General features: G+C 42.8%; 1 protein-coding gene across 5 annotated transcripts in view; it reads left to right on the top strand.

Annotated features, from left to right (window-relative positions):
* Nucleotides 1-17184, top strand: part of strbp (spermatid perinuclear RNA binding protein) — a 121169-nt gene that overhangs the window by 88842 nt on the left and 15143 nt on the right. For all 5 annotated transcript variants that reach the window (XM_034312512.2, XM_034312511.2, XM_034312509.2 and 2 more), the window contains 12 exons: nucleotides 298-392; nucleotides 806-901; nucleotides 1435-1546; nucleotides 3311-3408; nucleotides 7772-7877; nucleotides 8683-8766; nucleotides 9986-10194; nucleotides 13396-13548; nucleotides 14938-15072; nucleotides 15191-15331; nucleotides 16314-16443; nucleotides 16973-17023. In XM_034312512.2, the coding sequence (XP_034168403.1) occupies nucleotides 298-392; nucleotides 806-901; nucleotides 1435-1546; nucleotides 3311-3408; nucleotides 7772-7877; nucleotides 8683-8766; nucleotides 9986-10194; nucleotides 13396-13548; nucleotides 14938-15072; nucleotides 15191-15331; nucleotides 16314-16443; nucleotides 16973-17023 (1410 nt within the window). The remainder of the gene's footprint in view (nucleotides 1-297; nucleotides 393-805; nucleotides 902-1434; nucleotides 1547-3310; nucleotides 3409-7771; nucleotides 7878-8682; nucleotides 8767-9985; nucleotides 10195-13395; nucleotides 13549-14937; nucleotides 15073-15190; nucleotides 15332-16313; nucleotides 16444-16972; nucleotides 17024-17184) is intronic.

Raw genomic sequence — 17184 nt, 5'->3', positions numbered from 1 at the left:
GGCATAAGCCATCGCTTTCAGCTTCCTCTCAAACCCTTTCTTGGATTCTACAATTAATCCAAAGTTTGACCCAGATAGCAACCGTAACCGAGCGAGGGGCGTGGCTTAAGATCGGTCAATTCTCATCTCATTCGGATGCACTGGACTTCGGTCACTCGGCATCGCCCCCCCCACCACTGCCGAACCTTAACAGAGCCATCGTGTGTGTGTGTGTGTGTGTGTGTATGCATATGTGTGTGTGTGAGCGTGTACGCGTGTGTGTGATTTGATTTCTTGTCCCGTTCTTCTCGCCGATAGAGAGCGTTGTTGAGGCGAGCGAGCCGTCGGACCTGCTGGATAGACAGAGGTGCCTGGTGGCGCTGGCCTCTCTGCGACATGCTAAATGGTTCCAGGTTGGCGCTCTCTTTCTCTCATTGTTATTGTAGCCTTATGACCTTCACTTAAAAATAAATAAATAAATAAATAAATAAACGTAATGACTTAAAGTCCTGTTATTATCGTAAGGCTACAAAAGCAATTGTTACACACTTTTTTTTTTGCCTTGTTTGTTTATTTTTTTGTAACCTGCTTGTTTGTCATTAAACAAAATTGTCAAGTGCTTTTACCTGGACTCTCCTCCTCCTCCTCCTCCTCCTCCTCACCCCAACCCATAACATGCTGGACCTCTGATCACACAGAGATCCATGTTCTCACACACACTCTCACACACACACTAACCGAGAGCAGAGTAAGACTGAAGTTGCGGGTTGTGTTGCGAGCGCCGGTAGCGTCGCTAGCTCACGCCGATACACCTGTATTTCCTCAGGCGAGAGTAAACGGCTTAAAATCAGGAGTGATCGTGTTGCGGATTCTGAGGGACATGTGCAACCGAGTGCCGGCCTGGGAACCTCTGAAAGGATGGGTGAGTGTCGGTGCTTATTTACAAACTTTAAAATGAATTTTTAAAATTTCATTTGAACTGAAAGGTTTTAACAATAGTAAAAATTCATCGTATTTTAAAGGTAAATGTTCCCACTTTTTGGCTTCTTTTGCTAAATAGCTAACATTAGACATTTGTTTTTAGTGACTCAAGTTCATAAACTCGTTAGTTCGAAAACATTTATTATTATATCAATAAAATATATCTCTCTTTATATATAAACATTTCCAGTTTCCAAAAAAATCTTTCCCAGACCCAGTTCATTCTTTTTTTTTTTTTTTTTTTTTTTTTTTTTTTTTTTTCCTTCTCCGATATCCAATCCATGAACAAAATTTTTAATTAAAAATAACAGGAAGAGAAAAGAGAGAAAATGTTGATTTCCGACAGTAAGGGTGTGCAGACTTTTGAACTCAGTTGTAAATTTATTGCCTAAATAATTATAACATTTAATTGTGTTTTGGACACTGGTGAAATGTTGTTACTGAGGTGTTTTTTTTTTTCTTTGCTGTGGTTAGCCGCTGGAGCTGCTGTGTGAGAAGGCCATCGCGACGTGTAACCGGCCGCTGGGAGCAGGAGAGGCTCTGCGCAGGGTCATGGAGTGTCTGGCCTCCGGGATCCTGCTCCCAGGTAAACCCCGCGCCGCTGTACAGGAGTTACACAGAGAGACGAAGCCGCACAGGGTGTAACAACAGTGTGATTACTTTCATTCCTCGTACTGTGCCCTTTAGCGAGAGCTACATTTCATTCCTCCATTTTACAGTCCTGTAATAACCTCAGCCCTGCTCTGTTCACGGCTACTTACCCTCAACAAACCGCCCAATAAAGCCGGTCCCAGTGGATGCTGAAAGGAAAACGACAACTATTAATGGATTTAATCATAATCAACTTCAGGGATACGATAAACGTCTGAGAGAACAGGACCATCTCAATTAAAAAAAAAAGACGTTACAGAGTCTGTTAATGTATGTGTAAAGCTTCGATTTGTCTCGGAGTTGCGAGGGTTAACATGACCTCGTTTTCTCTGTCCCGGGTATAACCAGTTTATCCGCACTCCTCACATGCTTTTATGTGGTTATGATTAATTAATAGTGAAAGATGCAGACGTTAATATTTAATCAGCTCTACATCAGCAGGGCTAGCCTAGCGTCTTCCCTGACCTTGTTTTGCCGAGCAGGAAGTGATGCGTAGTTTACCGTAGCTGAAGGGTAAAAGGATGAGCAGCGGCATCGGATCACGAGGGTCAAGTAATGGAGCTTAATGTAGAAGATGGAGAAGATTTATTACAGAGAGGGTTTAAGAGTCTGTTGATGAAACCGGGTCATGTTATGGTTTAAATTGTAATAATAGTAATAATTGGACATTACGAATATTTTCTGCAAGCCCAAGTCTTGACCATCCTACATTATTTCATTAGAAACCAGATTTATGATAAGACTGCTGTCACATTTGAACATTTTATGACGTTAGTAACATGCTTATGTGTACCATAAGTGACTAAAAACCCAAAGGTTATTCTTTTGCACTGATTTACCCGTCTGTTCTATGTTTATATGAAAATAATCCACGTCGGGGATGAATGATGCGAGGCAGGGGACCCTCGTTTATACTTATCGCATGATTTAGCGTGCGCATGCAGGAGAATCTAATGAGTATCTAAAGTACATCCGGAAGATTTAAAATCGGCTTTCGCTGCACGGCACTTCAGAGCCAAAACTTTCCTCTGTCAGATGTTCAGTGATTTTTATGCTGAGCGACATTAAACCCTCTGACGAGCTCTGTCTCTCTCTTTAAAACCTTCCGCTGTCATCGTGATTGTTGTCATGAGCTGCATCTCAAATCAAAAACATTCAGAAGTACTTACTAATCCAGAAAATCTAGACGGCAGGTACACAAACCAGAGCTTTCTGTAGGTTTGAAGTCTTCATGAGAGGTTTTTAAAATCCAAACACTAACTGTAATAGGAAAGTCAGTTAGCATTAGTACTCAATAACGGACTAGAATAGTACACAAGTACGCGATTCGAAGCAAATCCCTCGTTTGTTTCGCGGAGGTAGATGGACGGAGAAATGTATCTATTTTTATTGCTGAGCTTCGCTAGTGCTGCGTGTCAGTATAGTGAAAATTAACAAATGTCTTATTATATTAACAATGACACTTTGGTATCTGTAATATTAATACATGAATAAAACAAAAAGAGGAGATTGTGAGTTTCTCTCGAGAAGTCGGATCATGACCCCAGGGTTACAGGGACAATCTCGCAGCTCTGACAGCCAGCGTGACCTAGCGTTGTTGCGTCAGTATGCTAACACGATAACGTCCAACAGTTTCCTTCATTCATTATTAGCGCTGTTTGTTTGACCTCCGTGTAAGAAGAGTTTCCTCCGTCCTCAGGTGGACCGGGGCTGCACGACCCGTGTGAAAAGGAGCCGACGGACACGCTGGCGGCCATGACGGACGAGCAGGCGGAGGCCATCACGTACAGCGCACAGGTGACCTCACAGTCCACTCACGTCTGATATCCGATGGCGTGAGAACGGATTTGACCTCGAGTTTTTCCCTGATCGTGAATTATAAATCTGAGGGACAGGTGAGGACAGAGAGCGCAGTGTGAAGAGTGGAGATCCCTCACTCTAGCTCAGATTTCTCTGTGTGTGTGTGTGTGTGTGTGTGTGTGTGCGTGTGTGTGTGTGTTTGTGTTTGTGTGTGTGTGAACTGTGAGCTTAGCCAGACAATAAGGTAAAGAAAGAGAAAGAGTCTTACAGGCTTATCTTATCTACTGTCTTCACATTACTGTCGTCTGACACACACAAGCACACACATCGGCCTTATCTGTGCTGGTGAAAAAACACCACACACACACACACACACACACACACACACACACACACACCATCTAGCCGCAGCTCCTTCAAGGCCGGCTCTGTAATGTGCGTGGGAAAATGGTGCTCCTGAAACCTGTGTGTGTGTGTGTATAGTGTGTGTGTGTATAGTGTGTGTGTGTGTATAGTGTGTGTGTGTGTATAGTGTGTGCGTGCGTGTGTGCGCGCTCTCCATCATTAAAACAGGTCTTTCTGCTGAAGGAAGGTGAAAACGATACTAGAATGCTTAATTGTATTGCAGAGCATCTTCAGGGACTCTGTGAATTGCCTCCCTCTCTTTTCCCTCTTTCTCAGTTCACCTCTCAGCTGTCGAGTTTATTTTTGTAGCACATTTTCTGCTTAAATATAACCACAATGCAGCTTTACATCGTATAACTCGGCAAAATAACTGGGGATGGATCGATACTGATACGGGTATCGGGGTATCGGGTATCTGTCTGATACCGCGCTCGCTGACGTAAGTCTAGTGTACGATGTCACGCTAATGAATAGACGACACAAAATGGCGGCGATCTGGACGGATTTCCAAATCGCCAGGAAGCGTACAGTTGGCGAACGGAGGCTGCTGAAACCGTATAACGCTAATTGTTGCAATGTTTCAAAGCTTTACTTTTCCTTTACTGAGGGAGCTTCAGCTGTTACGCTTGAAGTTTAAGGTTAAAAGCTGAATGTGTAGTTTGGAATGGTGTCTGATTTGCCAGGTGGTTGCTAGGGTGTAGTTAGATGGTTTTTCTAGGCTGTTTCTAGGTGGTCGCTACGTTATGCCAGGTAGTAGCTAGGGTGTTGACAGGTGGTTGTCGTGACTTCCGAGGTGGTTGCTAGGGTGTTCATAGCTGGTTACGATGTAATCTCAGATGGATGCTAGATGGTTGCTGTGATGTTCCAGATGGTTGCTAGGATGTTATGGTTTTCCGGGTATTGCTAAGTGGCTGCAAGGGTGTTGCTAGGTAGTATCTAGGGTGTTGATAAGCGGTTGTTATTTCAGATGGTTGCGATGTAACTACGAGTGGTTGTTAGGATGTGGCTAGATGGTTGCTATGGTGGTTTATAGACTGCTGTTTTGATATTTCAAGTTGTTGTTAGGGAGTTGATAGGTGGTTGCTAGATTGTTGCTAGGGTGTAGCTAGATGGTTTTTCCTATAGTGTTGCTCGGTGGTTGCCAAGCTATCCCAGGTGGTTTGTAGAGAGTGGATAGGTGGTTGTTATGGGTTTCCAGGTGATTTCTAGGGTGTTGCACATGGTGGTTGTTGTATTCCAGGTGGTTGCTAAGTCATTGCTAAGACGTTACTGTGGTATTCCAGGTGGTTGAGTGTTGATAGGTGGTTTCTAGGATGCATGTAGGGTTAGGGTTACTCCGTTAGTGGGCGGAGCCATATATCTGAATTAAATGCACCGCTACACTGCAATCGTAATTCCGATCTTTCCCAGAAGCACAAGCACATCGTTTCCCTCTGGGATCTACGTCTTTGCCAGGTTTCATGGCTCTACGTCAGAAACTGCGGCCCATGAAAATGGTAAAATATTTCAGGAAGAATAAGACGAACAGTAAAGCATCTTCCTATGATACATGTAACCATCTAACTGAACTACAGTGTTCATAGCGTTACACAGCACCTACATAAGCCCTTAATGACAACTAACAAACCTACATAATCATTAGGCTTATTTCTGTAGGCTGTGATGTCATGTGACCTGCACAACCAGTCTTCATGAGATCTTAAAAGTTTAGAAAGTTTAGAAAGATGAAAGAATTCTTTTGCCAGCTAGCATTTGAATAAGTCTTTATAAATCCTTATTCCGCATCACTGCAAGCTTATGTAGGTTTTCTGTAGCTCTGTGCAGTAATTAGAAAGAGAGCGCGAGCTTCCTGTCCTCGTTATTCTAATGCAGAAACTCACACCACCAGCAACCACTCCACACTTCAGCAAACTAGCACAGGAAATGGCGAGTCAGCTTTTCCCCTCCTGCATTCCTGACGCTACAAAATGCTAATTCGGGTTCTCAGAAAATGCTCAAATTGTTTCCACGCCTGCTTCCTCGTTAGTTAAAGTGTCAGTGGCCGGGTTTAATAAGTCAAGCTCCCTTTCAGAGCAGTTTATCGTGACGTGGTGAAGCGGCAGCGAGAAGCTGTTCAGGAATTTGCTCCGTCAAAACAGGATAATTCCTGAGCGTTTGTGGTTTTTCCCCCTCTTTTTTTCCTCTCGTTGTGATTACAGTAATTGATGGTAAAAATAGCTACCTGCAGACTTAAGCAGAGATGTGTGTGTGTGTGTGTGTGTGTGTGTGTGTGTGTGTGTGTGAGTGTGAGAGAGAGAGAGAGAGAGAGAGATGAAATGGAGTGCACGGCTGCTGATCTGAATGATTTGAAAGGACAAAACATAATGACTGACGATTGAGCAGTTAGCTTTGGTAGATCAGACTTTAGCAAACCTTTAATCATTTGTGTTTGAACTGATGATGATGATGTCCTGGCCAAAGGCCACGCCTCCTTCATTGTGACTGACAGTCACAGAGGCCACGCCTCCTACAGTGCTAAGAACATGCAAAAGGCCACACTTGCTTCACTGCTAATAACATGCATAAAGCCACGCCTCCTTCAGTGCCGATGACGTGCATAAAGCCACGCCTCCTTCACTGCCGATGACGTGCATAAAGCCACGCCTCCTTCACTGCCGATGACTTGCACAGAGCCACGCCTCCTTCACTGCCGATGACTTGCACAGAGCCACGCCTCCTTCACTGCCGATGACTTGCACAGAGCCACGCCTCCTTCACTGCCGATGACGTGCATAAAGCCACGCCTCCTTCACTGCCGATGACTTGCACAGAGCCACGCCTCCTTCACTGCCGATGACTTGCACAGAGCCACGCCTCCTTCACTGCTAATGACGTGCACAGAGCCACGCCTCCTTCACTGCCGATGACTGACAGTCACAGAGGCCACGCCTCCTTCAGTGCCGATGACGTGCACAGAGCCACGCCTCCTTCAGTGCCGATGACGTGCATAAAGCCACGCCTCCTTCACTGCCGATGACTTGCACAGAGCCACGCCTCCTTCACTGCCGATGATGTGCATAAAGCCACGCCTCCTTCGCTGCTAATGACGTGCACAGAGCCACGCCTCCTTCACTGCCGATGACTGACAGTCACAGAGGCCACGCCTCCTTCAGTGCCGATGACGTGCACAGAGCCACGCCTCCTTCAGTGCCGATGACGTGCACAGAGCCACGCCTCCTTCAGTGCCGATGACGTGCATAAAGCCACGCCTCCTTCACTGCCGATGACGTGCACAGAGCCACGCCTCCTTCACTGCCGATGATGTGCATAAAGCCACGCCTCCTTCGCTGCTAATGACGTGCACAAAGCCACGCCTCCTTCACTGTGATTGATGAATAATAAGTATCTGCAGAGGAAAAACATCCCTCACTGAGAACCAATCAGAAGTGTCCACTGAACTCTGGTACAGACTTTAGATGTGAAAACCGCTCTAACTTCCTGCTCTAAGATCTTTCTTTTTTTATACGTCATACGTTTTCCTTCTGCCTGTCGTGGTTCAGGCTGATGGTGCTCTAATATTTATCGTTTCTGAAAGGATCTGAACCCCCGCTTGTTCTCTTAATGGGAATCTTTGGCAAAAATCCATCAGCGCTGCGTTTCTTTTTTTTTCCCCATGAGCCTCCAGCCGAACACACTGCTGTTATTAAGCAGTCGGAGTGACTTTGGGGTCACGGCTCAGCCCAAAGAGTTTCATCAAGGTGAAAAATAACGCCACGGCCGCGCGTTAAAGGAAGTGTGTGGCTATTTTTACGCCTCATGTAGCTCAGCATTGTTCTGTGAATGACCTGACAATTTACTGTGTATTGCACACAAGATCAGCCTTATAACATTGTGTGTGTGTGTGTGTGTGTGTGTGTGTGTGTGTGTGTGTGTGTGTGTGTGTGTGTGTGTGTGTGTGTGTGTGTGTGTATTGCAGCACGCTCTCCGGCTGATGGCTTTTGGTCAGATCTACAAGGTCTTAGAGATGGATCCACTTCCCTCCAACAAACCGTCATCAAAATACCCCTGGTCAGATAAAGAAGGTGTGTACGTGCGCGCACACGTGTGTGTGTGTACGTGCACGCGTGTGTACGTGTCTTTAAAGTTCCTCTAAACTTAAAAAAAATTCTCTCTCTAGCATTTCTCTTTCTCTCACCTACTTTCTGTCTCTCTCTCTCTCTCTCTCTCTCTCTCTCTCTCTGTCTTACCCTCTGTGTCTCTCACCCTATCTATCTATCTATCTATCTATCTATCTATCTATCTATCTGTCTCTCTGTCTCTCTCTCTCTACTGGTCTCTATCTCTTTACCTCTCTCACACTCTCACTTTTGTCTGTCTCATCCTGTCTTCTTTATTTTTACCTCACTTTCACCCTTTCTCCTTGTCTCTATCTCTTTACATCTCTCTCTCTCTCTGTCTCTCAGCCTGTCTCTATCTCTATTTCTCTAGCTGTTTTACCCTCTCTCTCTCTCTCTCTCTCTCTCTCTCTCTCTACACCAACACCTTAATCATGCCATCATACTCTCGCTCTCTCTCAATCTCTATCTCCATCTTCTCTCTTTCCCTGACTCATCCTTTCCCTCCCTCTCTCTCTCTCTCTCTCTCTCTCTCTCTCTCTCTCTCTCTCTCTCTCTCTCTCTCTAAGGAGTGAAACACTGTGTAGTGCTGTTATAGTAAAATAATCAACAGCAGAGACGTCAAACATTTCGATTATCAACTCCTTTCACCTCCTCCAGTTTCAGAAGCACTAATTCTTACATGTTAAATATTTTAAATCATTGGATCATTATAATTTCATAACATTGGGTTGTTATTACGTTTATTAATGCTGAGGATGTTGTTAATCAGGTTCGGGGCTAAAGAGGCCCTACGAGGACGGCCTGATGGACGACAAAGACCTCATCAAGAAAATGAAACGCAACCTGAGAAAAGGTGAGACTCTCTCTCTCTCTCTCTCTCTCTCTCTCTCTCTCTCTGTCACTCACTCACTCACTCTCTCACACACACAGGATTTTAAAAATAGCACATATCGCATCATTCACCGTAATATCACCATCATCTCTTTGTCTAGTTGTGTGGCTTCTGCTTTTCTTCTCTCTCTGTGGTTTATTTGTTTATTTGAGGAAGCTCTCATGACTCTTGTTTTTCCGTTCTTCACATGTTTCTTTTTGTGTCTTTGTCCTTCTGGTTGTTTGTTTCTTTTTGTTTATAGTGCTCTTCTCTTCTACTCTCTGTTCTCTCTCTCTCTCTCTCTCTCTCTCTCTCTCTCTCTCTCCTCCTCACCTTCTAATCTCTGATGTTTCTCACTACGGACGCACAACGGCGAGTCGATGCCATTGATTTTTAATTTCTTAGCAAGCGTACAGAAACAGCGCTGGGCGCGTCGCGACAAATCAGCTTACAGAGGAGCAGAATTTAGTGATTAATCCCACAATGGATCGAGTCAGAAACACGCAGCTTCTGAATGTGAGCCGCAGTTAAACACGGGGAGAGAGAGGGAGAGAGAGGGAGAGAGAGGGAGAGAGGGAGAGAGGGAGAGAGAGGGAGAGAGGGAGAGAGAGAAACCGCATGACACACTCTACTTCATCATCAATTTTTTATTTTTAAAAATTATTATTATGCTACATTTTACGTGTTCACAGGAACCATGAAAAACTCAATCTTTCTCCCCTCTATCTCTCTATCTCTCTTTCTCTCTCCTTCTGTTTCTCTCTATCTCTCTTTCTCTCTCCCTCTTTTTCTGTATCACCTTCTCTTTGTCTAAATGCTGTAAATGTCTGTTTCTCTGTCTGTCTCTTCATCTCTGTTTGTCTCTCTCCCCATCTCTGATTAACTGTCTCTCTTTATCTTTCTCTGTCACTATCTTCATCTCTCTCTCTCTCTCTCTGTACCTCTTTGTCTCCCGCTCTCTCTCTTTCTCTCTCACGTTCTCTTTCTCTACCTCTCTCTGACTCTCACACTCTTTTTGTCTTTCTCTCATCTCACCCTTTATATCTCTTCTTTTGTTTCTCTCTCACTGTCAATTTAACACTCTCTCCCTCTATTTTCATCTCTTCGTCTGTTTCTCTCTTTCTATCTGTTTCTCTTTCTCACACACACTGTCTCCCTCTCATTCTATTTCTCTCTCTCTCTCTCTCTCTCTCTCTCTCAGTTTTAGACAGTAAAGCAATAGACTCCAACCAGCCCATGAATGCCCTCATGCGGCTGAATCAGATCCGCCCGGGCCTGCAGTACAAGCTGCTGTCTCAGTCCGGTCCGGTTCACGCTCCCGTCTTCACCATGTCCGTGGATGTGGACGGAACCATCTACGAAGCCTCGGGTTCTTCCAAGAAAACGGCCAAGCTGCATGTAGCTGTTAAGGTAACGTTCGAGCGTAAAACACTCCAGAAGAAAAAAAAAAAAAAAAAACTCAAGCATGTATACAGTTGATTGCAAAAGTTTGTGCACCCTCGGTGTGTTTCGGTTCCACAAATAAGAAAGATGGTCAGATAGTTTAGACGTTTCATTTCTGGTTGTGAGAAAAATATTCTCCTTCTAATTAATCAGCAATCACACGTTACTGCTGTTTGTCAGAGTGTTCATGAACTAAACTTCAAAAAAACTTTATTTGTTGACAAAAATAACACAAAAAAAAACTCGATAAATTGCACAGACACTCACATTCCTGCCACAGCTCCATTAACTTTTTCAGATCTTCACTGCATCCTTGTGCAGATCAATAAAAATAAAACCGAACCGCTTCAATTCTCCACGTAAAACCTGAACCCTGGCTGTGTTACTGTAGAAATGAAACAAAAAGCGAATTTGTCACATAGCGCTAACACAGCACAGAGCTCAGTGATGTAGCCGAGCCTACCAATCAACTACAGCTGTGACCAAACAGCGCACACACACACACACACACACACACACACTCTCTCTCTCTCCGCGGGTGCGGTAATGCTGGGGTCAGAATCTGTGCCGTTCCAGGCTGATTGTGAACAAAGCGACTTTGGAGAAACGAGCCGGTCTAATCCTCTTTCCTCCAGAGCGCAGCCATAAAAGGCACCAGTTAGGGTCCACACACACACACACACACACACACACACACACACACACACACACACACACACACACACGATTCAGCTAGAAGGATGCTGAGAATTGAATCACTGAGCAGAATAGCACTTTCTGACTTAATCCAATTCAGCAGAACCAGGAAAAAGCGTTCGTTCTTAAAGTGTAGCAGGAACGACATTAAAGGATTCCAGAAATCCTCAACAACAACAACAACAACAACAAAGCAATTTTATATTTCCTTATATTGAGAAGATTAAAAAAAAAAAACTTTTATTATTTTTTTAAACTGTCATATAGAAGAAACTTAAAAGCAGATGTTACGTAAGGAATGACCCACTGTGTGTGTTGTGCTGTTATATTATAATTAAAGAATGACACATCGTACTTTTTATCTGGTTATAGTTACATTTAACGGTTGCTGTTCTCACTTTTGTTAAAGCAGCTATAAACGTTCATTTCCTCACCAGCCTCTCTGTTTAATCTCTCTTGAAGTTAGTAAGACAAAAAAAATGCAGCTCGAAACATTAGCAAGAAACCACCAAGAAGCGAAAACTCGTCTGTCCTGAAGATGTCGGAAATCTTAAGTTACAGCCTTACGCCTGACACTGGAGACTCCTTCCATCAATGTAAAGGGTCTCCTTACAGAAAACATTTTTTTTGATGTTTATGTAACCATCGTCATGCAAATCACTGTGTAAACTGTTACTATAGAAACGATATGATGATAATACTGTAGAAATGACATGATTTGTTGATTAATAGAAAAATCTGGGGGGAAAAAACATGGACGCCTTCACGAAAGAGTGCGTCTTGTTTGCTCTGTCAGAGAACGTAAAGCTACTTTACCCGCATTTTATTTTAAATTTTATCTATTTTTTTTTTTTTTATTATTATTTTAAAATCACAGGCCTGAGTGGCTGTTGGTTCTGTTCTACTGTAGCGACCTTCAGACATTCATGCAACTGAAACTGCAGCCCAGCAACAATAGCGAGTAGCTTAGCAACAAGCTAGCTGGCTAATGTTAGTTATAACTCAAATGTTGATGATTATCTTCTCAAAACAGTGATTATTATGGTCAGTGTTATAGATTTAACCCAGTACTGTGTCTGTATAATAACTGATCTAAAGCCAATACCGCTCTAAACTCATTTAAACGTAGAGAAGACTTTACACTGTTTACAGTGCGAGCGGCCATGTTGTTTTGACGTCACTCCGTAAACGGGGAAGGAACTGGTAGTTTAGAAGACTAACCCAAGTTCACATGGTGTGTTTTGTGTTTTCCCCAAGTTTTCCAGTAAAAGTAATTCTGATTATTTTCCACTTCCCTGAATGTTTTGTGCATTTTTTTCCCCACTGAAGTAGTCATTTAGTACACCTTTTAACTTTTTATTCAAAACCCTATTCGACTTTGATTATCTAAGTCTTACTTTTCCCATAATAATCTTTTTGTTATATTTCTGATTTTGTATTTTAATGTGAGAATTTTGTTCCATGTTTACTGTTGGAGCAGAAATGCAGGTTGCCATACACTCAATGTATCCATGTGAATATCAATACAGCGCTCGAGTCGACTTCTTAACATTTAATGAGTTCGACTGTCTATATACGTATTAGCTTTAGATCAATCAGTACTGACATGTTCACTTCTTAAGTCTATAACACTGACTCTACAGAAGTTGATAGATCTGGGGCATTTTTGTGAGAGAATATGGAATAAAACTTTCCAAATTAAGATGTAAGTTGGTAGTCTCTTACACAAAACCAGACTGAGTGCTGCATTACAAGCAAAAGGTATTAGTTAAAGGGGTGCACATACTTATGCAACCAGGTTACTGTACCCTAAAATATTACTGTTTGTTTTACTCTTGGATTTTGTTGAATGCTGTATCGCGTTAAACATGGAAAAAGATCTGATACGATTTATCATGCTTTAATTTTTTTTTTTTTTAACCTCACAAAAACCTACACTTTTAGGAGGGGTGTGTAAACTTTTGATATCCACTGTGCACTAAGAAAACAATGAATTTTCGTATTTTTATCTGCACAAAATTTCCTACAGTCTGTGTTTTAGGCGATTATATATAATTTTTTTAACAATGTATTTAGATGTGAGTTCAGGGTTACACATTTTTTACAAAAAAAAAACAAAAACCCCCCCAAAAAAGTTTCAGAAATTCCCCAGAGCAAGCAATTGGATTTGTTATAACTTTAATAAGAGTTTAATTTAAAGGTCACGGCTCAGCGCGAACATGCGCAGAAAGTTTCAGGAACGAGTCGTTATAATGTGAGTAGTGAAGAGGAAATTCTAAAATGGTGGCCACTAAATTGTTAGAAAAGGGAAAAAAAAATTAGTGTAATGTTTGTGTAAATATTTGTGTAAAGACTCGACGTGTAGACACGTGTTTGGAGTTATTCAAGCGTTTATGATGATTGTGCATGTGATATACAATATTATGATGGTGTGTGTGTGTGTGTGTGTGTGTGTGTGTGTGTGACTGGCAGGTGCTGCAGGCGATGGGATACCCAACGGGCTTCGACACAGACCTGGACTCCATGAGTGCAGATGAGAAGTCAGACAGCGAGGGCAAGAGCGAGACGTCGACACACTCGAGCAATAACACATCACACTCCACAGACAACTCCAGCACACTGGAGGTACACACACACACACACACACACACACACACACACACACACTGTAACAACTCTGTACCTGGAGATCTCGCTTCTTCCAGATTTCTGTTCCTAACCGTAATCCGACTGCGATGATCCGAGTGTGTTGGATTACAGTTTAAAATATCCGTGTTAGTGCCCTAGATAGGTGACGAAGTGCACACTAGTGGTGCGCACTCCCCCGACATAGACCTTCATTCTAAAGCTTCTAGAGATTTTAACAAATTTAAATTTTTCTTTTGTTGAAATTAAAGCAGAAATCTTTCTCCCATCATCCATTAATATACCGTAGATTATTATACGCTCATAGATTTATAGTGTTTATACACACACACACACACACAGAGCGTTTTGAGTGAGTTCTGCGGTTCTTTATTCAGGTGAGAACACGCTCAAGCAATCGCACTCGGGTCCGAAAACATCTTCCAACACCGAGTGAACTCTAGTGCGAAAGTGATTCGACTCTGAATCGACTCACCTGCAGGAAGCGAATCAAACACGCCGTGTGTTTTGTGTTTGTAGCGTTTTATTTTTTGTCAATGTGAGCGGCTAAACTGAGCCAGAGGAGCTCCAGAGCTGTAGCGCTGCAGGAATACGAGCAGATTTGGAGATTTGGACCGACGAACAAAACAAAAAGAAAAAATAAACTCTGGATGTGATGCACAAAATGTTTTAAAGTAGTTCTTTATATAATTATCTAATCGTTTATCGAGCGCTGTCGCCACGTTCTCTGTGTCTTGAGACAAAGAAGGCTAAAACAATTGAGTAAGAGAGAGAAAAGAAGTGAAAATGCAAAAAAGAGGAAGGAATGATCTGCCCATGATATTTTCGCTCAGACGCTTTTCAGTTTGTTTAATTGTATGCAGTGTGAAACCAAACAGACTCGACAGACGAACTCATGGGTGTAAAAACATCCTTAATCTCGCTATAGCAACATTTCCTTCCTGACAACATGCCTGAGCTGATCTACTTACTTCACTGAGCTTTGCCAAATAACTAAGGAAATAAAACTTTCACATCAGTGGCGTACGCTTGTCTTGTCATAACTGGGTGTTCCAGGATCTGCATTTTTTTTGTAAATATGTTTACAATTTATCTTTGGACCACTGTTTATTTTAACACGCAGAAAAGAAGCGTAATTACGCTGGTTTAATAGCGTCTTGTTGCTGTGTGTAGAATGACATCGTCATCTGCTGTGTAGTTCTCTGAAATGTTTTTAAATCTGCACAGACTCCGAGGCGTCACGCTCCTGATCTGTTATTTACAGTCGTGTTTCTGTACACAAACTGCTGTAAAAGAGCTTGTGTGTGTGTGTGTGTGTGTGTGTGTGTGTGTGTGTGTGTGTGTGTGTGTGTGTGTGTGTGTGTGTAGGTGCGAACTCAGGGTCCTATTCTGACGGCGAGCGGTAAGAACCCAGTGATGGAGCTAAACGAGAAACGGCGAGGCCTCAAATACGAGCTGATCTCCGAGAGCGGCGGCAGCCACGACAAACGCTTTGTCATGGAGGCGAGTCGCATCACAATCCCGTCGCCGGAAGCTCTGTGCGCTTTTCTATCAGCGAACAATCTGATCTAAGGCCAGATTTTTATTTATTTATTTATTTTTTTCTCTCTCTTATCGTCAGGTGGAGGTGGACGGACAGAAGTTCCGAGGCGCGGGACCTAATAAGAAAGTAGCCAAAGCTAGCGCCGCCCTCGCCGCCCTGGAGAAACTGTTCTCGGGACCCAACGCTGCCGGCAACAAGAAGAAAAAAATCCTCCCTCAGGTCAGTCGCCGTCATCGATAATCAATAATCGCCGCTCTAATCCTCTGGAGACTGAACCGGGCTCGGCTTAGCTCTCTCGAGTAACGTGAGCAGTGATGAGCTGTACATTCTGAAAGGTCTTTACATCGATCATCCATACTCCGACCTTGAGCACAAAGCCACCGTCTGGTTCCACTTCCTGTAAACGTGTAGCAGAACAGGAAGTGATGATGATGCAGCAGCCATTTTAATAGTAAATCAGTGTTTAAATTAGAGCTTCGACTCGAGACAGCACCGATCCGAAAACGGCGGATCGGATATCGGAGGAAAAAAACTACAAACAATAAGATCCAATCTTATAACAAATGGAAAAGATTGGAATTTGGATTTGGAAAATTTGACATTTTTGTTAGGATTGATTTAATTATATTTATACTTTATTATATTTATATTTGCCATCTGTATGATTTGCTTGTAAACCGTGTATTTTTAATGTATTTATTTTAAAGATAACTTTTTTGTTTAAAGCTTATTAGTTTTTAAAAATATCGAAATAAGTATCGATATCGACTCGAGGTTTTGGAAAAGAAAAAGCAGTATCGTCCCATCTTTGGCTACAACTATTATTTCTTTGTAATAAAACAATTTTTAAAACTAATTAACTCATATAATGCCTGTTGCAATGCTGCTAATTTAACAAATCCTTAATAAGAGGCTACAAATTTAACAAATCTGCCAAATTTTGCAAATGTCCAAAAGGTTAAACATGAAACGTTCACCTAAATAAATGAGTCGTAATGTATGGCTAATATCCGACGACGAAATCTGACCTTTCATGCATTTCTGTGATGTCACTTCCTGTAGAAGAATTAGATGGAGTGTATGATTTTGACAGTATTTCATTGTTTTTTTTTTAACTTTTAAAAGATTTTAAGAATATTGTACCTTCCAGCTTCAAAGCTCAGAGTCAGTAAGTGTGTGTGTGTGTGTGTGTGTGTTGTAGAATAAAGGAGCGATCGCCGCGGCCGCCGCCGCCTCTGCCGTCGCAGCTCAGGCCGCTCGAGGAAGAGGAAGAGCCGCACTCGCGCGAGGAGCCTTCGTCAGCGCCGCCGCACCGGGCTACGTCACACCAGGTGGGAGTGTAATGAAGCAGAGTCACTGTTACCACCTTGAAGTTGATTATTTTCCTACAACAGCACATCCCCAAGCGTTTTATTCCTTTTATACCACAGCAACATGCCAACAATTACTCTTTTTAAAAAAAAATTATTAAAGAATGACACGTCATACTTCTTATCCGTTTATAGTGCAATGGAACGTCTTGTGAAACAAAATGGACACCTTCTGACCAATCAGAGTCCAGAATTACACAGCGCTGTGGTGTAAGAGTGTATAAAATAAGACTTGTGTGAATGTGTGTGTGTGTGTGAAAACAAACCCACACTGAAGTGTTAATCCGTCCATGTGCATGTGGAGTTCGTCACTGATGCGCTTTAATCACGAAGATCTTTTTTTTTTTTTTTTGTATCTGTGTAATGTAATTATAGTCAAATACGATTTATTTGTAGACTGAGTTTATGAGTTTATACTTCTGTTAACTTTCATCCACTGTGACCTTAAATATCATTGTGTAACAGTGTGTGTAAAATGGTCTCCCTGCAGGTTTTGGAAGCCCGTACGGCTACGGCGCTGCAGCCGCTGCTCCTGCATACGGTACGTACCCCTGCCCCCCTCCCTTTACCCCGCCCCCCCTCCCCCCTCCCCCGTCCCCGGTGCGAGTCTAGGGTCCAAATCTGCCCTTATTCCTTTTCCCCAACTATTTACTCAGCTCTCAATTGGGCCTTGAGCGTGTTAAAGCCAGCCATATGTCTCAG

This window comes from Pangasianodon hypophthalmus, chromosome 17 (assembly GCF_027358585.1).
Source record: "Pangasianodon hypophthalmus isolate fPanHyp1 chromosome 17, fPanHyp1.pri, whole genome shotgun sequence".
Taxonomy (NCBI): domain Eukaryota; kingdom Metazoa; phylum Chordata; class Actinopteri; order Siluriformes; family Pangasiidae; genus Pangasianodon; species Pangasianodon hypophthalmus.
Note: the sequence above shows the minus strand (reverse complement) of the source record. Positions and strands in the feature narration are given on the sequence as shown.